The sequence below is a fragment of the Chiloscyllium plagiosum genome, unplaced genomic scaffold (assembly GCF_037043375.1).
Source record: "Chiloscyllium plagiosum isolate Xiang-an unplaced genomic scaffold, Cpla_swu_hap1 HiC_scaffold_19, whole genome shotgun sequence".
NCBI classification, from domain to species: domain Eukaryota; kingdom Metazoa; phylum Chordata; class Chondrichthyes; order Orectolobiformes; family Hemiscylliidae; genus Chiloscyllium; species Chiloscyllium plagiosum.
Window position 1 is genome coordinate 33,046,142 of NW_028270157.1, and position 23,110 is coordinate 33,069,251.

Genomic DNA, 23,110 nt, shown 5'->3' on the forward strand with positions numbered 1-23,110 from the left:
TACTGTTGTCTGATATTTCCTGCCATATGTTCAGCTCTGCAAGCTTAAGAGAGGGAATTAGTTGGAGTGCTGTGCCCCAAAAATGGTGACACTGACAATGTTGTTTACTTGGCTGCAAAATTTATTTTAATTTTAGGGTAGTTTTGCTGCAAAACATAATTTGAACACTTTACTGTTTAATCAATACCATCTGTAAGTGAACAAAGCCTCACCACAAAATAAAGCAGAATCCCATAAGATAGAAATCTCCAGAAAAAACACCGGCGAAGTGCATTGACAAGTTTCGGATTTTTCTTCGATGTTGCTAACTCTCTATCCCATTCTCTGCAAACAAATGAGAACAAATCGATTAAATCAAATGTACACATCTTTTGAGCACCACCAGCAGCAGGGATCTCTTGAATGTTTTATTCAATTTAAGCATAGCCAAGGAGATTTGGCGATGATAAGCAATTAGATAGTAAAAACAAGCAGGAGGAGCCTTTGAATATCTAAGTTTGGTAAACATCGTAATTGAATGAAAGTTCAAATTCCAATTGGGCCACATTTTTGGCAGTTTAAAAACACCCAATCATATATCACGCTGTAGGAGTTTAATTATTTGAAAGGTCATGTTCAATGCTTTTTTAGAATGCTACTGAGACTCTGATGGGCAGTGGCACAAATTGCAAGCAAATAAAAGCGTTTGGAATATTTCCAGTCTCTTGGAAGGAGAAATTAGAGCAAACAAGTCCAAAACTTAGACAGTTTGGAAATAGTGTAATTATTCATTACAGGAACATTGAACTGATTAAAGGACAGGGCCTTCAATTTAATATCACTATGTAACATCAAGAGAATTGATTAAGCATGTTCCTTGTGAAATACCAAATGATCTAACCAGATTTCACTTCAAACCCACAACTTACAGATGAAACAGATTCTTTATAACCTTCATGTGTTACAGACAGTTTGATTGGGTAACCATTTTCTTATAAAACAATGGAAGAAACAGTCTTCTAGTTTAAGTGGCCATTCCTATTAAACAAGCCGTATGGAATTTGGAAACTGCTATTCCTATAAGTAAGTATTTCTGTTAAGAGAGCAACATGTCTAATCAAGTTAAAATATAAGGAAGATTTAAACAAAACTTCATTTCAAACTCAATAACAAATAACATTTCATGAAGGGAAAGTTAGCTTATTAGAGCAAGATCTGGGGCCCAGTCTGCCAAAGCTACTTTAGTTTATTGTCTCAATGATTTACCTCTCTTGCTCCTTCTCATAAATTCAGTAGGCTAGTTGGGCCACCTAATAACCATTAAACACTGTAATACCTCCCCTAGCTTTGATTTGACAAGCTTTGTATTCAGCTCCCCCTTCCCCTAGCAACAAACCCATTCTTTAGGGCTTCCATGACTAAATAATGCTGCTCCATGATTTTAATTGCGTTGCAACGTGAAATTCATCTCAATTCTTCATTGTCATTTTGTGGTTATTTCAGTAAAAGATCTTGAATTAAAGCTGTTAAACTTAGTTTGCACGATGCATAGAATTCAATATAAGTAATTTTCAAATACAAATATATAACAAGAAAATAAAATTACATAAATAGCAGCTAAATAATTGTTATTTGCTGTCACATGCAGTATAATGTGGGTTAGAAATATGCAATAATCCATGAATCTTATATTCCAGTGTAAGCAATTTCTGCCAATGCAATAGTAAACTAGTAATATTTATTTAACAACTTTGCTAAAGAATTGATACTGTCTGTTTGACGCTCCCATTTATCCAAGCAATAGCTTTGGAGTCAATTTCAACATATTTATTATTTCAATAAAAAAAATGACTGCTCTATGAAAAATTATTTATTACTTTTGAGAGAAATAGTAAAGGGATATAGTATTCGTTGAATTTTAACTATTTGTAATTGACTGACACTATTCAACACTAAGCAGATAATCTGTATTATATTTCTTGAAGTTCCAGTTATGTTGACTTATTTGCAAGGAATTTATTCTCAAAATTCTTGAACTGCTATTATCTGTTTTAGTTTTGTATAACAGATGCCAATTCCTGTAAACGGAACCATGACTCATCACTTAACATTAGTAATTCCTTGTTTTAAAGGCATTTGTAACCAAACCTCTTTTCAATATTTTATTTATGTAGTTAAATAATTAGTGACATTAGTTTATTCCCATCTGTATAAATCATGCTAAAACATCATTGAAGTCATTCATTAACATTATCTCAAAAAGATTTGATTATTTTTGATCTTTACCATGAATTAGCAAATTGCCAATGCATCTTTAAGTTGCTACAAAAAGGTAGGTAGACTATCAAAAAATTAGAAGTTAACCAAATTTCACAGTGCAATCTTTTATTCCGAGCTTCTAGCATACATCAAAGTATTTAACACCGAATAGTAGCAAGTATAATAATGATGCACAGATTAAAGGAAGTAGTTACAAAGTTTGCAAAAAAAAGGGATTGCTAAAGTGAGACTATAACTAATTCAAAACCCATTTGCTTACACTGAATTAATCTAGGTCATAGAAACCAATAAGTAGTCACTACTTTTGGTAAGGCAAGAAGAAATGTAACTGGCATCGAAACAGTCTTAAAATAAATATTTAATTAGGTTTCAAAGTAATTGCAGTATTGTAATTATTTTATGGTTGACAATAGCACTGTGATTATCAAGTCATAGTCCAGATTTTCGTTCTTGTGTCAGGAATGGAGGGACGGAATGTTTCCCAGCTGCGCAAACTAAGCACAGGAAAGAGTGCACTGGAAGGTCATATTTAACACTGGGTTGGTAGAGTTTCTTAAGAGGCATGCCAGTCAACCCCAGAATGAGAATGGAGACTGCTAGCTGCGGCTGCAGGCTTTGTGTAAGGCCTGCCTCTCTTACTAGTGCTATACTACAGTTTGATTTTTTTAAAAATGAAACTGAAACTATCCTTCCATATATCACCTTCCCACACCCTGCCTCTATATTCCCCCCATACACCATTCATGCCATCTCATATCCTCCAAGCCCTATGCTCCTCTACCCATTCCAATGGCCCCTTACATAGTCTTTACCACTCCTTAGCCATCTATCCACAACTCATGTTTTTCCCTTGGCACTTTATACCTCAATGCCGACTTAATGCCAACTCCTTAAAGCCAATTCAGCCCCACCCCACTCAGCACATTTTGCCCTTTTTTTCCATGCCAACTCACTAAGTATCCAACATGTGCAGACCTCCGGAGGCATACCGATATAAAATTATATTATATGCCTGTTGATGATGTCATTATTTGACAAAAACACTCAGATTGATACAAAGGGTATACAAAATTCATTTAACTATTCTCTTATGAAAACAAATATTTCTATTCTAGTTGGAGGTGTCCATTGAAACACTCACCTGACATGCACCCCACTCTGAAAATAATAGGTTGTGAAATCATTTATGCAATCTAAATCATGTAATTGCTTACATCAGGATGCACACTGAAATACCTAACTTCTCTTGTTTGATTGTATGCATTTTTTTGGATGGTTCTTTGACAAATTTGGCAGTCCCTTAGCATGCTTATTGTACACAGAAACATGTCTACTTTTAACAATTCCAAAGGGTTTTTTACCCGATTAAAGTGTGCTTTATCCTCACCAAGAGCAGCTTACATTCCCCACAGGCATACCAGGATGCAAAGGATGCCCTGACATTCAAATTAATCCATAATGTTCAGAGCTGCTCTTACCTGGTTTTATCTGCACATTCCAAGTTTCAGACATAAATGTTGTGCAGGAATAGGCGGCTGATGAACTTAAATGGCCCAGTGTCTGCATAAACCACATACGTGTGAAAACTGGGCTGAAGCCAGCCTCATTCCACAATATGGAAATGGTATGCTTGGGTTAGGTCTTTAGATTTCCAAGAACTTCCATATGTCAGACAGGGTGTTCATTATGTGAAATATCCGGAACTATGTCATTCAGTGTTACATGTCTATCAATCAACTGAACACGACATCTTTCCGCCGAAACGAACAGTAGTAATTAAACATCTCCACTTGGTGGCACAGCAGTGCTGTTGCAGGGTAATGCTGGATATCTTAAATAAAGTCCAATAATTAAACAAAGTATCAAACTCCCCAACCCACAGTAAAAGTAAGGTTACAGGAACAATAACAAGGAATGAATAGATCATGAATATGGAATGCAAGAGCACAATATTACCTGATGTCAAAACAGAGTGCACACAGCATTGTGAAAATATAGAAGTGGAGGTATAAATTATGTATTATCATCAGGCATACTCCCCAGCCCTCTAGTCCCCACCCACTGAGCAACGTTTCAACTCTGGCCCCTTCTCTCCTCAATCATTGAGAATTCCCTTTCATCACAATTACTGAGATTTATACTGTTCTTTTCCCAAATATAAAGTCTTTCAAAATCTGGAAATGTCTCCTGCATGTTAAGCAATTAACTCCCCAGTTCCATACACTCTCCTCTCTCTCTCCTTTTTTCTTCTTCCTCTTGAATCCTTTATTGGTCAGAGCATCGAGTACAGGAGTTGGGAGGTCATGTTGCGGCTGTGCAGGATGTTGGTTCGGCCACTTTTAGAACATTGCGTGCAATTCTGGTCTCCTTCCTTTTGGAAGCATGTTGTGAAACTTTAAAGGGTTCAGAAAAGATTTGCAAGGATGTTGCCAGGGTTGGAGGATTTGAGCTATAGGGAGAGTCTGAACAGGTTGGCGCTGTATTCCCTGGAGCGTCGGAGGCTGAGGGGTGACCTTATAGAGGTTTACAAAATCATGAGGGGCATGGATAGAATAAATAGACAAAGTATTTTCCCTAGGTGGGGGAAGTCCAGAACTACAGGGCATAAGTTTAAGGTGAGAGGGGAAAGATATAAAAGGGTCCCAAGGTACAACATTTTTACTCAGAGGATGGTGCATGTCTAGAATGAGCTGCCAGAGGAAGTGGTGGTGGCTGGTACAATTGCAACACTTAAAAGGCATCTGGATGGGTATATGAATAGGATGGGTTTGGAGGGATATGGGCCGGGTGCTGGCAAATGATTAGGATATCTGGTCAGCATGGACGAGTTGGACTGAAGGGTCTGTTTCTGTGCTGTACATCTCTATGACTGAATAAACTTATTGAGGCCAATATTCCATCACCAAGTCACCCTTTGTTTTACACATGGAAAGTCCTTGACTCTGGCACAGCCCAGTGAGTCAGAACTGAGAGTAGCAGAATCTCTGACAATCCTCTCTTTTATCTGTCAGCCAGGGCTCCCAGATTGGTACAGATTAACAGCCCCAATCAGGGGACTCAATTTCTATAAGCTAGCTGACCTCATTACAGTCACTATATCCCTCTCCTCATATTTATCTTCAAATTTAGATGAGTGACAATCAAAATATGATTCAAATTTTATAGGTGGAAAAATACAAAGTACAGAAAATCAGTTATGCCTTCACACTTAATTGAATTGATAAAACAGGATTGACCCTTGATAAACAATACCAAACTAATAGTTCAAAAATTATTTACACAATCACTTAAAGTTCTGCTTGAGGTATTTCAGCTGTTGGAAAACAAGCTTGCTGTTTAAACAAGCTTGTTTGTTCACTTCAGATTCTCACTGAGCTTCATTGCTAAAATTGAAAGCAACTGATAACTTGTACTGATACATGTATTGTTCTTGAAAGCTGAGGTGGTAAGCTGTCAATAATGTTACAAGGATGATTGAAATTTATTTTGGTTCACCACATATTGAAAGGGATTCTTTATTCCAAAGACAACATTCCTTCTCATGTATTTGCAGTCTTGCCCAACTTGAACAAGTAAAGTGATAGTCAATAGACTAATCGGAGGCAAATATATTTGTATGCAAAAATGCTCAATGGATATTGATGATCAGATTTACTAATTTTGCAGATGCATTTAAAATGCCTGTAAAAATATTGGACTGATCTTGCTCTCTTTGGCTAAGTTGCAAATGTAATAGATTTTCTAAAGGAACTTTTGCCATGAAAACTGACAAACTTTCTCATCTGTATCTTCCCAAACTGACCAAATTAATTGCCTACCAGCTCCTATGGCACCCCTCGTATTCAATTCAGCCCTATCTGACCATGTACACTTATCGGAACAACTCATTACTCAGAAAAATACTATCACAAGACCGTCTGCACCATCTTTGAAAGGCCGCAGTACACCCAGCCAAACACTGGCATTCTGAAGCTGCTCTGCTCATTTAAGGGCCCTTCCAGAGAATGGCATAGAAGAGGAAGATGGCATCATGATTCTCCAACAAGGATCTGAAGGTCCTGGTTGAAAGGTTTATGCAAAGGAGAAGAGTCCATATCTCTTAAAACAGGCAGAGGAGGTCCTGTCTGCCAGAGCCTGGCACCCAGGTCTGAGGTCACTGTGCAGGTCATTGACATATGCATGATGTTGAGGAATAGCTAGCAATGCCATAAGTCAGTGAATAACATTCTCCACTCTTACAGGAAAAGTGTTACATTGTTCTCATGCTCTGTCATTGTTAGTCTTGCTTTCAAGATCTCCCCTCAGATGTTGTCAACCAACCCACTCCACCCCACCCTCACTCCCATGCCTGTATATCTTCTGCACTGCCTCCTCACTATCTTTTACCTACTTGCATCAAACAACCAAGTCACCTGCTGTGATCTCACTCAATCCCTCCCTTTCCCTTACCACAGGAAAAGGCAGGCCATAAAGAAGGCATACTGGTGGAGAGGTGCTCAATGTTAGATTCCTCCTCCTTTTAGTTAGGAATCATTGGTCTTGGAGAGCGTGCACCTTTGGAGAACACCTCATAGTGACAGCTCCATATTTGGCTGAGAAAGATATGACTCAGGCCACTGGCACTCAGAAGACAGCTGAAAACCAGGCACTTGCTCAGTCCCAGGCAGGAGAGGATCCTGTGGTGTCAGATTCATCCACATGCACAGGGAGGAATAGGAGAAGCAGACAGTTAAGTGAGGTATAATGACCCTCATTGCCCAGAAGCTGCAGTTCAGTGAGTCAAGCAACTGTGTGTTTTCTTTCTTGTTTCTTTCATTAACTAACTTGGACATTTCTCTTAAATATTTTTATTAATAGTTTGTAACTACAAGCCATCTGTCAGTGGAGTCATGGGGATTCCAGTTTATTTTCTATCTTCTAATTATGCCGCCTATATTACAAGTCCACATTGAACTGCAGAGAACATAACATTAGTTGACTCATGGATCAACAACTGAAATACCTCAAGCAGATATTAAAGCAATGTGTCAATCCTGTTCCAACTGTAACTTTGATAATGCTTATCAAGGGTCACTTCTGTTTGTTCAGTCTGAGTAGACACATTTACTCAGTCCAAGAAAATTGCTCATCCAATCTGTCATTGGTTAATTTAACAATTCCTTAGAATCAATAGATTAATCCAATATGTCTGATGCTGATGAATCATTTACCAGGAGTTTATATGTAAATATAGTGAGATATATGTAAATAGTTTGAACAGCTTTGTACTAAATTGTGGCATTACAATTTCCAACCAAATTTCCTTTATCCTCACTGAACAAATTGAAAGGTTCACTTTGATATGAGGGAAGAAGTAATTGAATTGATAAGACATATGAGCAACAGGTGTAAATATGACTTTCATTTCTTCAAAAAAATTACTTTCTCTGTTGTTGGTAATAATGTTTAGAAATATGAATCTGTGAAATGGGATTAGCTAACATTGAGAGAGTTGAACAATCTTTCATCTCTGGGGCCTATGTTTGAATCTAACCATGAATTGATGGGATAAAAGCCTACTTTGTCTATTAACCCAGTTGATGAAGCACTTGGGATATTTTATTATGGTAAAAGTGCCAGATAAATTTAAGTTGTTACTGTTCTAATGGTCCAAAACGAAATGTATTAGGTTGTCACATTGATCTGCCTGTGGTCAAGAATTTGCAGTACAAATAATTCATAAAAATGTTGAAGAGAAATGGTCAGGTTAGATCATGAAAGAAACAAAAGATTTTCATATTGACACAGTAGTCCACATTCTCTCTGCTAAGACTGGTGAGATGCATTGATGAGCAGTGGGAGCTCTAATTATTCTGACTGTGATTCTGTTCTGTGACACTGTACAAGTGGATAGGGGTTCATTCCCCCACACTTGCAGCTGCATTTTAACAAGCAATATAAAAATCCATGTAAAACTAGCACATGGGCTATCAAAGTGCAGACAAATTTTAAAAGGTCACTTCAAGGTGCTGCAGGATCTAGTAAACACAAAGTAAATGCTAAAACATTTACACACTATTTGCATCACACTGTCAGAAGGGAGCACATATAAGGAATGTAGATGTTCACTAAGTACAATTCTGGAATATTAAAGGAGAAACATTTGCATGAAGCTCATGCAATAATTTATGATAAATGCCCCAACAGGAGAGGTACCATGCCAGATATGCAAAGTAAATAAATTAACAGTATGTTCCAGTTGTGCAGATAACATATTTTTTTGAACAGAAATAAAAGATTTCACAGAATAATTTAATTATCTGGACCTTAGGCCTTATTGTGACGTCCCCTTCAAATGTTGTCTGAAAGTGTTTCTTAATTTAATTAAATGCTTTGGCTTATACCCAATTGTGAAAAAAAGTGATAAAACATGAGAAATCATCATTTATTAACCTTGGAGAGATACCATTATCATTGAATTTCTTTATCAGTACTAATTCAGTATTTCATTCCTCCAGGGCAGCACGGTAGCTCAGTAGTTAGTACTGCTGTCTCACAGCACCAGGGTCCCAGGTTTGATTCCAGCCCGGGATTACTGTCTGTGTGGAGTAGTGCACATTCTCCCTGTGTCTGTGTGAGTTTCCTCCCATGGTCCAAAGATGTGCAGGTCAGGTGAATTGGTCATGCTAAATTGCCCATAATGTTAGGTGCATTAGTCAAAGAGAAATGGGTCTGGGTGGGTTACTCTTTGGACAGTCAGTGTGGACTTGTTGGGCCGAAGGGCCTGTTTCTACACTGTAGGGAATCTAGTTTTAATTGTTAATTATTTCATTACCATGCTGTGGATGCTAAACTTTGAGTAATTTATTTAAAGACTCTAAGAATAAAGATGAGTTTCATGACATTAGCCTGAATTTTTCACAAGAAGAGGGTTGATCCATCCATCTTTTGGCATTGCCATGAACCCAAATCTAATTTTCTACATCAAGCCGACAGTACAGACTCTTGGCTAAATCAGCATCATCAAGAAGTCTGTGGCATGAGGACAGGGGAAAATGATTACTCCTGGATGCTTTCTTGCCAAAAAATGTTTCAGTTGGCTCTGCAGCTATCCTAAATTCTATTGTTTCTCCACTGGTCCCTAGAATTGTTCTTGTCACAATGAAAATCAATATTTCTGGGCCTGTGCCCTGACTATTTTTTACATAGGGTGGCCAAGGAGAAGTGGATTCTTGTCCTACTGCAGGTGGTAAATTGTAAAAGCGTCTTCAATTGACTCCCCTTGATATTTTCCACACATTACATAATATTGCATTGTGTAGCTGAGGAAAATCTAACTATTCTGCCTATGCAATTTGAGAAGACTGTATCACAATTATAACCTCAGATTCATTTAACTAATATGAAACCTTTACAGCTTGATTGGTCATAATTTTGCATTCATATTTCATATGAGCATTGAAGACAATATTAAGAAAAGCATTATTAACAAAGTTCTTTCACATACCTTTCTAACATCTCAGAAAGTTCATCTGCAGAGTCAGATGAAGGAATCTGGTAGATGTCTGATAGTTCCAGCTTTTGCCTGTAGCCTTTTTTCAAAATGGATCTTGGCCACCTACAGAATGCAACATTAATAAATAATGTATTCAAATATAGAACCATGGCCATTGCCATGATGTCCCAGATACAATTTCAAACCCTTCCATTTTACAAGGAGATTAAAAAAAAAAACATTTTTGTGCTCCTAGTGCAGGATTTTCATAAGCTGGGAGTGCACCATTTCACTTCATGGAATCCTTAGGGTGCTGGAATACTTTAAGTGCAATTAGTACTCTAAATTAACTAATTTCAGCCACAACACTGTATGGGTTTCCGAGCTGAGGCCATTTGTTTCAATGTGGACAAGACAAAGCAAGTCATCTCCAGGTCATTTACGTGCTTTCGAGTACTAATTTCCGGGCTGGACATTAGTTCAGCTAGTGCTTAAAATGACAATGGGCAGCTGCTGACCAACAGCTCATAATTTTTTTATTTGTTCGTGCATTATAGACTTTACTAGTTCGGCAAGCATTTGTTGCTCAACTTCAGTTGTCCTGGAGCTGAGGGTGGTGTCCTAAGCTATTTCACAGAGAACAGTTAACCACATTGCTATGGGGCTGGAGTGATCTGTTGGCTAGATTGGTTAAGGGGAGCAGACTTCCTTCTCTAAAAGTCATTCGTGAACAAGACAGTTTTTTTACAACTATCAGCAGTGTTTACGTAATCACCATTGTGCTATTATTAAATCCAGATTTTTGATAAATGTACACTTAGGAAGAGATGCAGTGCTCCTCTAGGCTCCACAAAACAACTGTGAACCTCTGTTGATCTGGCTCACCCACTCCTGCATCATCTCCACTTCTCATAGGATCTACTGACGGCTGCTCCTGGTTTTGCAATCAGAACTTATTGCTGTTGTTAAGAGCAATAAGATATACAAATCAATATGCAGAATAACCTGAGTTGATTGAATAAGCTTGGTAATAAGCTGAGCTGAGTAAATAAGCTGACTTAGATTCATAGAGTCATAGAGATGTACAGTATGGAAACCGACCCTTCGGTCCAACTCGTCCAAGCCGACCAGATATCCCAACCCAATCTAATTCCACCTGCCAGCACCCGGCCCATATCCCTCCAAGCCCTTCCTATTCATATACCCATCCAAATGCCTCTTAAATGTTGCAATTGTACCAGCCTCCACCACTTCCTCTGGCAGCTCATTCCATACACGTACCACCTGTGAAAAAGTTGCCCCATAGGCCTCTTTTATATCTTTTCCCTCTCACCCTACACCTATGCCCTCTAGTTCTGGACTCCCTGATCCCAGGGAAAAGACTTTGCCTATTTACCCTATCCATGCCCCTCATAATTTTGTAAACCTCTGTAAGGTCACCCCTCAGCCTCCGACGCTCCAGGGAAAACAGCCCCAGCCTGTTCAGCCTCTCCCTATAGTTCAAATTCTCCAACCCTGGCTGCGTTTTCATTTGTAAGCCTAATTTCCTCTCTGATATTCACACAAATAAGGTTGTGCCTTATTCTCTTAATGGTAAATACCATCAGAAATATTCATAATTTTGAATTACATAATTTCTTTTGTGCTCTCAGGGCATCCAATATGCTTATGGCCAACTAAGTACCTTTGACATGCAGCACAGGGAAATGTGGCTTCAAATTTGCTATAGCAAGATCCCAGAAATTGAAAATTAAAATTTAGCCAAAGAAATGCTTCAGTTTACTGTTGGTCACGGTCTGAGGGGGACCATTTGTTTGTCTTCAGACAAAGCCATTGGACCTCTGCAAGTCATCTCAACAGGCAGACTGGACCTTACTTTAATGTCCTGAAATAATTTAGCAATCTCCCAGCACAGCACTGAAGTTGTAGCCTAGATCGTGTGCTCATACCTTGTAGTGAGAATTGAATCCATAGCTTTATGACTGAGAGTTAAGAGTGTTACTTAATGAATCAAACTAACATCAGCATGCAGAGACAAAATTGCATTCAAAATTAACTTTGTTTTTAAAAGCAAACGTTTCACTTGTTTCCACGCTAACTTATTGGTATATCACTGAAAATAAATAAAACCCTTCAAAGCAATCGGACAACATTTTAGTCTTTTTAAAAAAATTACCTGACAGATATTCTAGAAGTGAAGGTGCTGCAGCTCTGCTAATGACAGGAAAGTGTAATCATAATGTGGTAAGTTTGCTTAAACAGTTTGCATTATAAATATTGGCACAGGAGTTTATAATGAAAAATACACAAATATAGACAGATTCAAAATGAAGACTAAATGATGTCTGTATGTTTTCCTTAATACCTGTACTCTAATCCATCTCCACTTGAAGACTCTAGGCCTTGATTTACCATCAGACCACCGGAAGGCAACTAAAATTAAGTTACACTAAATTCACTGATAATCTTAGCTCCTATGTACTTTATTTCCCATTTTTTTCGATGTCTATGTTGTACCGCTTAAGAAGACTGTGTACAGTTTAGTAAAATCATTCTCAATGAAAGGTTACACTGTTAACATTAATTTGTCTTTTACAAAAACGCTGTCACATTTGTGTATAATTTAAATATTTTGATACCTCTCACGTGTATATCGTTGATAATGAGGAATACTCCTTTTGTGCAAGTTGAACTGATCTATCTATAATCTAGACCCATAATTTCCAAGAATTCAATTCACTTATATCATAAAAAGGGCAAAAACAAAATATCAAAAATTATATATTACGATACATTTTTCACTGTAACAAATACATATGATAATAAATAAATAAAATCAAGATATGGAAGGCATTATGCAAAATGAACTTTTTACTACCCATATATATATATAAACTATATTTGCATTAATAGCGCTGATTTTGAGGAACCACTGTCCGTTCAATTTCGTATCAGCATAATGTACAAAAGCAGAGTCTTAACTTCGGATTCCATTTCATTAGTTGACACACACCTGAAAGCTCTTAATGTTTAAAATTAACTGGTTCATTCTCTTAACTCTAATGTGAAGTAAACTAACAATAGAACACTCTTTTGCTGCGTGGTTAACAAAGTCAGAATAACTTGGTGTGCCAACTGCACCATATAATATAAAGGCTAATATCTCTACTATAGTGTCTCTATATCCTTGTCTCTATGTTAGACATTTTATCATTCCACGATCTGCTTTTAAATCTATTATATTGTCATGGAATTTAAAAAATGAAATTGATACCAATTACTGAATGCAAACTTTTTTTTAATTTGGGAAGGTGAGACTTCCTCTTTTCTGATTATTTCTATTGGGTTCCTCTGACAATTCATTCCACACATGCACGACTTTCGCATGTCTCTGAAATATCCCTGTACATTTGAAACGTTTTGCTGCACTTATGCTGCACTTTCATTGCATGCCCCAGTGTAAGGTAAAAGGTTCATATAGTAAAATTCAAAGATTTCTATTTTTGTTCATGAAGATTTTACAAACTTGCTACAATTCATATATACCCAGCATATGGTAATATATTAATATTTGTTTCTGTGTTCAATACAATGTGGGGGAACCACTTCTAAATGAATATTGACTAACAAATATCTTTCAGACCAAATGCAACTGTATGCAATTACTTATAATATACAGAGCATTTTTGTGTTTTACTGCATGATGAAATGGCTATTAACTTTGGTTCATATGCTAATGATACAGCTATCATATTATGATTTAGGACTATGATAATCAGAATGTAATTGAAATATGATTTCTTGAACCATTACATTACTTACCTTTAGGCTGTGCCTTTGGTACATGACTGATTATTTTAATCAATCATATAGCAACCCTGCATTATAACAGCTTTGAAGTAGATCCAAATTTACTTATATTTTGTGAGGAATGGATTCCTCTCATAAATAGTGGTCACTAAACCATGAAATCACAGGATAAGTTCACAATGCATTTGTCAACATACCTAACATGGATATTCATAATTCAAGCTAACATTCATTTTGTGAGTCACAAAATACTGCATCATAGAACCAAGACAGAAAAAAATGCTACTTTTTCCAAGAGCTTTTTTTATTCATTAAAGCACTTAGTATAATTGTCATAGGAGATGTGCTTGTTCAAAGTTACGAGTATGATTCTTCTCAGATGGAATATTCCTTACAGTAAAACCCCAACATTAGTTCTATTAGTATTTAATGAAAAAATCTTGCATTCTGATGACTAGTCACCTGACATGAAATGTTAACTCTGTTTTCTTTATACAGATGCTGCTAGATCGGTTGAACTTCTCCAACAATTTGTTTTGTTTCAGATCTCAAGCCTCCACAGTTTTTTGTTTTGTCACAAAATCTCGTGTCGAGAGTTTTAGTTTTAGTTTCTCACTAACTCCGAACAATGCAGGGTGTTGCTAATAATTAATATTATTATTTCCATTTTGAACAGATATAGCTGTATTTGTAACCAATGCATTTCTGCATGCTCTTGCAAAGGTAGAGCTGATAAAGTATGGTGGAATTTGCACTTATAACACTTCATGTGTGCGTTGTACAATATTTATTTTGCTCCTTTTCACTAGGAGACCATGGCTCTATAATTCCTGCAAAGCCTCACAGCCTTCTTATTGCTGTAATCTTCAGTCCCACAATACTCTCTGCACTCCTCCAATTCTGACCTCTTGAGAATCCATGATTTTAATGGCTCCACCAGTCACAGGTGTGCTTTCATCTAGCTGGCCTTAACTTCTGGATTCCCTCCATAATATCCCCAATATGATTCACCTCTTCTGCCCTTTACTCCTCACCACCTAATTCTTTGAGCAAGTTTTCTGTTATCAGTCTGAATATAATTTTATTTGGTTTGGCATCAAACTTACTGATAATACATGACAACATGGAATGTGCTTTCTACATTAATCATAATATATAAACACAAATCATTTATGTTATATTCCTCAGCCCTGAATGGTAGGACAGTGATTTTCTAATCAAGTTCATTTCTCCCATATTAGCCTAGTAGGACTAAGGTTACCAATCTCCTTTATTATAAAGGAATAGTTAACCCTTCAATTGGCAACTGGTGTGTCACAACTGGAATGAAAAAAATCCACCAACATTTGGACCTTACATCCTGTCAAAAGCAGAAAATTTGGAGAATTTGAACGACTTCTTCAGAGAGAAAGACAGTTAGTATTTCAATGAATCATATCAGATTTGAATCGTTAACTCTGTTTCTCCTTCCACAGGCTTGCTGAGTTTCTCCAGCATTTTCTGTTTTTATTTCAGATTTGCAGTATCCACAGTGTGTCGTTTCCATCTTGATGCACTTATCAGGCAATTGTACCTATTCTGCCTTAAAATCAATTGCCATGTCATTCCTATGGTTGAGACCATCCGAGTAAATTTCAATGAATACTGCTGTTCTGGAAATTAAAGTTTTGTGCTGAGAAAATGAAGTCAATTCTGAAAAGTACTGATTCAGGAAGCGTCTGCACTAAAAGTACAGCACAACATAATGCCTGTTGGCTTTTATCTAACAGTGAGAAAGCAGTGGGTTTAACTTCCTTGCTCTGAACCTGTTCCAAAATGTTACTATAGGGAATTAGAAATTACAGCATCTTGTCATAAGCGAATCTGCCCTTGTATATGAGGTCAAAACTGTGGAATGATTTTGTCTATTTATTAGTGTCCTGCGAACATCAGGGCATTGACAGCCAATTTTTCCACATCAGTTTAAAGCGAGTATTATTGCCATATCGAGTTAACGTGCAAGGCTTTTGACTATTCATTCAGCCTTGACGTGATCCAGATATTAAGTGTCAACATTTATCTCTATATAATGATAAAGGCCCTGATTTTAAAGTGGAGTTGAGATGGCATAAAAGATGTGGAGTGGGGAGAAGGCAGAAAATGCAAGTTGTCTGAAGACGTTGAGGGAAGGGGTGGGTCTAGTAAGAAACACAACTAAACTGACCAGATTCGTCCATTTGGTGACTGTAGGGGTAAGAATTTGACAGCATATGACAGCCGGGGCCCTTGTGAGATTTTACTCCTCCTGACTCGGAAACCTAACGTTTTAGGAAAGTTCAGTTTTTTTTTCTTCGGCCCATGATCGCTTTTCAGGGAGAATGGCCTAATTTCCCCATTTTGAATTTGTACTGTATACTAATTTATTGAGCGCGACAGCGTTGTATGAAAGGTTGGACTGGAACATTCAACCAACCGAGTTAAAGGCTAGAGTTGTGCCATCACGCTTTACAGTCGACAATCCGAGCCGACCATGACCACAACCCCACTCAATTAATACAAGAGTCAGCTCCCAGTGGCAATGGGAACCCACTCTGCACATTTAAAGACCGACACACTTCCTGCAGATGTCACTCTCATCTGCTCAACAGAATAAGTGGGTAAGCACTGGCATCAGAGGGGTTAAGTGATTTTAAAATCATTGTCATAGCCAAAAAGAAAAGTTATAAAAAAATTGTTCAATCTCAATTGTCTCATCATTAAGTATGATAAGTACGACAGCATGATGGACAAACAAATAATAACAACGAAAAAAAAGCTTTATAACACAACAACTGGTCGTTTGGCCCATCAGGTTTGAGGGTTCACTATTTTAATGCCACGTTTCTGGCCGCTCTCCAGAAAAAGGGAGTCCCTATAAAACAAGTAGATTCCTGGGATTATGTTGGTGGGCACTTCGCTGGATATATTTTATTTGTGACCTGCACTGAGCCTATGTTCTACTTTGCTGACTCACCAAGTTCTTATCATCGAATCCCTACAATGTGGGAACAGGCCCAACAAGTCCACCGAAGAGTATTCCACCCAAACCCATTCCCCATTACTCTACATTTACCCCCCGACTAATGCACCTAACCTGCACATCTCTGAACACTGTGGCCAATTCACCCATCCTGCACATCATTAGATTGTGGGAGGACACCGGAGCGCCCAGAGGAAACCCACGCAGACACAGGGGGAATGTGCACGGCCGCAGTGCTCACCACTGAGCCACCGTGGCGCCCCAAATTCTTATCGTTACCAATCAATTGGGTCACTTGGTGTGGGTATGAGGACAGGGAAATTTGGGAACTGCGAGTCTGAGTTTGAACTGCCGATTGCACTGGAGTTGTGCTTTCTTTCCAGCAGGCAGATTTGGAAGAGGCTTGGCCACACTTGTGACCCATGAGATTGCCGAGGTGAGGACTAATGTACGTGAACAGTATCAGGAGTTTCGGCAACCCCAAAACGACTGCCCTCTATTCCTCCATCCAGGCGAACATACGAATTAAAAGCATGAGGAAGTCACTCACCCCATCTATCCTGCTACACCGTTCAATAAGATCCTGGCTGAAATGATTCTAGCCTTAACTCCCATTTTCCCAGCTACCATCGTAAGCTCTGACTTCCTTGGCAGTCAAGAATCTGTCAAGCTCTGCCGATACGTATTTAATGCTCCCACCTTGCCATTTACCTAGGAAGAGCGTTCCAAATGCTCACATACTTTTAAGAGAAATAAATCCTCTTGATCTCCATTTTAAACTCAAGACACTTATTTTTAAACAGTGACCTCCAGTTATAATCTGTTACACAAGACGAAACATCCTTATCCGCTCTATCAAGTCCCATTAGAATACAATAAACTTCAACAGGATCATCTCTCAGTCTTCTAAACTGCAATGGATACGCGTTAAGCCTGTCCTAACTATCCTCATAAGATAACGTCCCACGCTCCACAATATCTCACTGAATTGTCTCAAACGGGCTTGCATCCTTTCTTAAAAATGACACCAAAATTGTACACAGTACTCCAACTCACCAGCACTTTGTCCAACTGCAACAAAACACCCTCACTTGTCTATTATTCTCCTCGCAATTAATGATAATTTTCAGTTTTACGGGATCACAGTGAGATAGTGAGTACTGTTTACAGAGTTGGTGAGCCCTATTTAAGGAAGGATATAAATACGTTTGGAGCAGATCAATGAAGATTTACCAGACTCGTGCCTGGAATGGATGTGTTGTCTTAGGAGGAAATGTCGGACGGGGTAGACTTGTATCCATTGGAGTTTAGGAGAGCGGGCAGCAACGTTATTGAAATATAAAAGATGTTAACCCGTCTTAATGAAAAAAAAACACACAACACCAGCTTTCGGAGCGCTGCTCCTTTGTCAGGTAGCTATCTCAAAGGAGCAGCGCTCCGAAAGCTTGTACTTTTCAATAAACCTGTTGGACTAGTTTCCTGATGAAGGGTTTTTGCCCGAAACGTCGATTCTCCTGCTCCTCAGATGCTGCCTGATCTGTTGTGCTTTTCCAGCATCACATCCTCGACTCTAATCTCTAGCATCTGCAGGCCTCACTTGCGCCTGATTTTTAACTTTCTCCACCCCAGTCCAACACCGGCGCCTACACATTATATTAAACAGTCTTGACAGTGGTAGACGTTGAAATGATATTTCCCTTGTGGGAAAAAGTAGAGATCACTGTTTAAAAATGAGGGGTCGTTAAAACAGAGAGGGATAAAATAAAACTCTCAGAGGATGGTCAGGCTCTGGAACTCTCTCTGAAAAAGCTGGTGGAAGCAGAGTCTTTGAATATTTTAAGGCAGAGTGGATGAATTCTTGGTGATCAGGAAGTTGGATGTTGTGACTGTTTTTTAGGGGCGGGAATGCGAATCTCAATCCGCTATGTAGTTGTAATCAGGTCAGTTATGATCTTATTACATAGAGGAGCGGACTCGAGAGACTGAATGGCCTAGTTAGCCTATAGCTTTCTATTTGCCTTCTTAATCGCTTACTTACCCACATGCTAACTTTCCGTGATTCGAATCTCTGTTGCTCTCTCCCTTTCTGGTCTCCAACAAACATTAAATTAAAATGTTTCAGTCTTTATTTAATTTCAATTATCTATAAATCTGTCATTTTGTTTTTGGTTTACCCAGGAACCTATCCAGTGCACCGTTCCTATGTTTAATAACATATTTCCTACAGCAGCTGGAAACGTGTTGCTGGAAAAGCGCATGCCCGAAACGTCGATTCTCCTGCTCCTTGGATGCTGCCTGACCTGCTGCGCTTTTCCAGCAACACATTTTCAGCTCTGATCTCCAGCATCTGCAGTCCTCACTTTCTCATATTTCCTACAGCATCCAACTTTAGAATCATGGAATCATTGGATGCTTACGGCGCAGAAAGAGGTCATTAGGTCCATCATGCCTACGCCAATACATTTCTGTACAAACGCAATAAAAAAATGTATATTAATCACTGGCCAAGGTATGATTCAATAAATCTCATCATCGGTATATGTTAAATTCAAGATATTATGTGGTATTATGTTTATGTCGACGCGCGGTTATATTTCAAATCGCTCGAATAATCTGTTACATTGGGTCTCTGTTATACTCGGCTCTCTTTTTTTTCTCAACATTCTTCCAGTATCTCTTTTTTTCTTCTTTTTTTGTTTTTGTTAGTATCTTCTCCTTTCTGTTACAATTCCCACTTCTCCCACTTTGATGTCTCTCATTTCTGTGTCACTGTACCGGCTGCACCGTCCGTACAACGAGCAAGTTTTGTCAAAGTTCTCTTCTCGCTGCAGCGATCCGCAATTGACTTAGTGCTGGCTGCCAAGAAATGCCAGAGTTAAAGGAGCTGGGAATGAGATTATAGGCGGAAAATGCTGTGGCGAGAGAAAATGGGAGAGTGGACCACAGTCGCAGTTCGCACTGGAGAGTGAGGATGGACAGATACTATGTGTATTACATAGTATGGCCTCTAATCTTTCTAGTTTATTGAAATCCAGGTTGAGAAAAAAAAACTGGATCCTGAACTTCAGGCGTGTATTGGGGTTTTTTTTCCCCACAACAGAGAGAAGACAGGGAAGGGCTGGAAGTTAGGATGAAGAGGTTACTAACGTTCTGATAAATATTACTGGGATTCTGGAGTTGTTTGCTTTAAAGCGGGAAGAATAAGGGAATGTTTAATGCAAGTTTCCAGTCTAATGGGGCTTTGATCGAATGAAGAAGAAGAATTGTTTCCACTAATAAGACAATGGTCACAGAACGGCCCTTTAAAATAATTGGAAGAGAAGCTAGAAGAAAGTTGAGGGGAATTAATTTTAGATAAAGGAGTGATTGTGCACTACCCAAAAGTGTAGCGGAAACAATTTCTAATTGGGAATGAATTTAAGAAATGAATTAAATACAAAAGTATTGAGCAAATGTCAGGAAATGGATCTCATCGGAGAGCTGGTTTATAGACCTGACTCAGATGTCATGCTGTATGATTGAAACCAGCCACAAAACAAGGGAGTATTCAATGAATGGCAAGACACTAGCAAGCTCTGAGGAGCAGAAAGAGTTTGGTGTGTTTGCCAAAGATTCCTAAAGGTGGTAGAACAGGTTAATAGGGTAGTTAAGAAGGCATAAGGGGCACTTGCTTTTATCGGTATGAGCAGAGATTAAAAGAGCAAGGAGAATACGTTGGAAATGTACAGGACTTGGGTTAGATTATACTGCAGTACTATATACAGTCAGGTTACCTCACCATAGGAAGGATGTGATTGTATTAAAGGGAGCGCAGAGAAGATTCACCAGAATGTTGCCTGGAATAGGGCAGCATAGTTTAGCCGTGAAGCGAGGCTGGATACACTTGGGTTGTTTTCTTTTAGAAGAAACCTGATTGAGGTGTAAAAGATTATGTGGGGCATGGACAGGGTGGATATAAAACAGCTGTCCCCCTTACTTGAAGGGTCAATAACAAAGGGGATAATTTTAAGATGAATGGCAGGAGTTTTAGAGGGGACATGAAGATTGGTTTACATCCAGAGGGTGGTAGAAATCTGGAATGCATTGCCTCGGACAGTAGCTAAAGCAGAAAACATCACAAACTTTAAAAAAGAACTTGGATGAGCCCTTGAAGCGTCATAACATTAAGTCGAGGGCCCAGTGCTGCAAAGAGAGACAGTGTAAATTTAGAGTCTTGTTTCTGTGAGTGCAGACCCAATGGGCCGAAGGGCCTCTACTGAACTGCGTGGTTCGAGTATTCTAATTCCGTGATTAAACATTTGATGTAGGTTGCATGACAGCTATTTTCTTTTAGAAAAAGTTTTTTTTATCTCTAAAATGGTTGATAAATTTTCCTGCCTGACAATACCCGAAATGGCAATGTACAAATTGAGAATCCTATTGATGTTTGGATTGAGAGTCTGAGACAAGTTTGTGAGACTTCAGGAGTTAATTGCTTGACATTTTGGGACGTGATTGGCTGAAATGATTCTGAAGAGTGATTGGTCCTACTCTCGGTTCTAACATAGACATGGTTCAAATATAAGGGCATCCAGTGGACGGACTTACAATGTAGCCACTATGTACAGTCATGTAAGCATCTTTTAGCACAACTGAAAATTAAATGAATCACCCACAAAGACATTTAGTAAATAAATTTCATTTAGATTTACAAATACATGGTTTCTTTCTTTTTGCACTCTGCCCATCTGACTCACAACTAAATCATTTCATTTAAAGGACACTAATTTGCTTTCCCAATAAATACTCGCCCTGAAAACATAAACGGCGCACATTCCGAAAGATGTGGAACCAACTTATAACAAATAAACTCGTTGTAAATCAGACCGGAATAACTTTCCCGGGCAGCTTCAAGTGTTGCACATCGAGTAACGTAACGATGTGATTTTATACTTCCTTTTCATTACAACAATGAAAGCCTAAAGGAGCTCGTGATTTTCTGGCGTCTGTACCGTCAACGTCCCTGCATATCGTGTGTGTGTGTGTGTGTGTGGATGTGTGTGTGTGTGGGTGTGTGGGTGGGTGTGTGTGTTTGCAAGAGAGAGAGGAGCTGCAGTTTCGGAAGACTTTTGAAAAAGTTTAGCTGGACTTTAAACAGCGGGCTCTTAAAACTTAGAAATATCCTCATAGAAAGCTTTAGCTTCTACAGCGATTGGGGACTGACTTACAAACAGTAGGCTGAGAAAGGTCAGTGCAACTGGTAGTTGTTGCCGGTTGGTGAACTGTGACAAATGTTCTGAAATTTCAAGTTCTTTTATCGGTGGACCTTGGTATCCCGTAATTCAGAAACACCTAAGTGAAATACACTTCCCGCAGATTACACTGCAGTTCGGGCAGAGGAAGGAGCAAAGTGCAAGTCAGAGAAAACAAAAATGTACCGGCAGTTTAGTAAATATGGTCAAAACTGTATAAATGCCGTAACAGTTCCACTTTGGGAACTTGTTTGCTGTGAGAACAGAAATGGAGAGGTAGAGTGAGATTGCTTAGAATGGGCAAGCTCGGTCTTACCTGAAGAAGAGTTTAGAGAAGGCATTTGCTTTTTCTATGGGTGATCTCTGCATTGTTGTCCAGTGAAGGTTTTCCAGTACCTGAAAGAGAGCTTGCCCGCACCCCACCTTATTAACACTGCCTGATGATGTCACTGCTTAGCGCAGACAGAGAGGGGGGGTGGAGGGGGGGAGGAGGGAGAGGGAAGCTGAGAGTTGACAGCGTTGCGCCTTCTCGAATTGACAAAACCTTGTTTCGTCCAGAGCTTCAATTGTTGCAAATTGCTGTCCAGTTCTCAGTAATCATTAACGACTGCAAGACAACTAGTAAATGTTGTAACTTATTAATGGTTAACGTACCAAAGATATTGTCAAATGTACCTGCTATTAATTCTGACATTGCAATCATCATGAGTACACGTTCCTCCATAGAAAGTACTTGTGAGTTTTCTATTTACCCTTTGGGTGAACATGCCACCCCACCCCCCGCCATCCCCTTAATCTGTCAGTTGTCTAGGGAGGATTACTGGAGAATTACTTTACATCTCTTTTGTGGTCGTTACATTGTTTTGTACGGACTTTTTAACAAAAAGAAAAACTGTTTGTTCACGATAAGGTACCAAATAGTAACTCTTTCGGTTTCTAGGAATTTGGAGCCCCTGCCGTATTTGAACTTTTGAATTAACAAGGTGTTGTCAGCAGTTCTCACCGACAGCAGCAACTTCTCTGATTTCAGCAGCCACGTGCGGCAGTACTTACATGAACCCAAATTTCCAATGATCCATTAGATAACGATATTGACAGAAAACAAAGCAAACATGTGCCTCCCCACGTTATTGAAAAGTTTATCAAAAGGCAATAAGCAAATCTCATTATATCAACATTCGTATGAATGATTGAAGATTACCAAAGCAGTGTTTCACATCCAACAGAAAGACCTATACACAATGTAATTATAACCTGATTCTGAGATGCCGGTGTTGGACTGGGGTGCACAAAGTTAAAGGTGGTACAACCTGAAGAAGGAGCAGCGCTCCGAAAGTA

The 23,110-nt window shown here is 38.7% G+C and overlaps 1 protein-coding gene across 1 annotated transcript in view; it reads right to left on the reverse strand.

Annotated features, from left to right (window-relative positions):
• Positions 1 to 22,206, reverse strand: part of cftr (CF transmembrane conductance regulator) — a 118,679-nt gene extending 96,473 nt beyond the window's left edge. Inside the window, exons 1-3 of the mRNA XM_043709588.2 lie at positions 22,089 to 22,206; positions 9,746 to 9,856; positions 213 to 324 (exon numbers count right to left, since the gene is read on the reverse strand). Of these exons, the coding sequence (XP_043565523.1) occupies positions 213 to 324; positions 9,746 to 9,856; positions 22,089 to 22,141 (276 nt within the window). The 5' untranslated portion in view covers positions 22,142 to 22,206. The remainder of the gene's footprint in view (positions 1 to 212; positions 325 to 9,745; positions 9,857 to 22,088) is intronic.
• Positions 22,207 to 23,110: the final 904 nt, after the last annotated feature.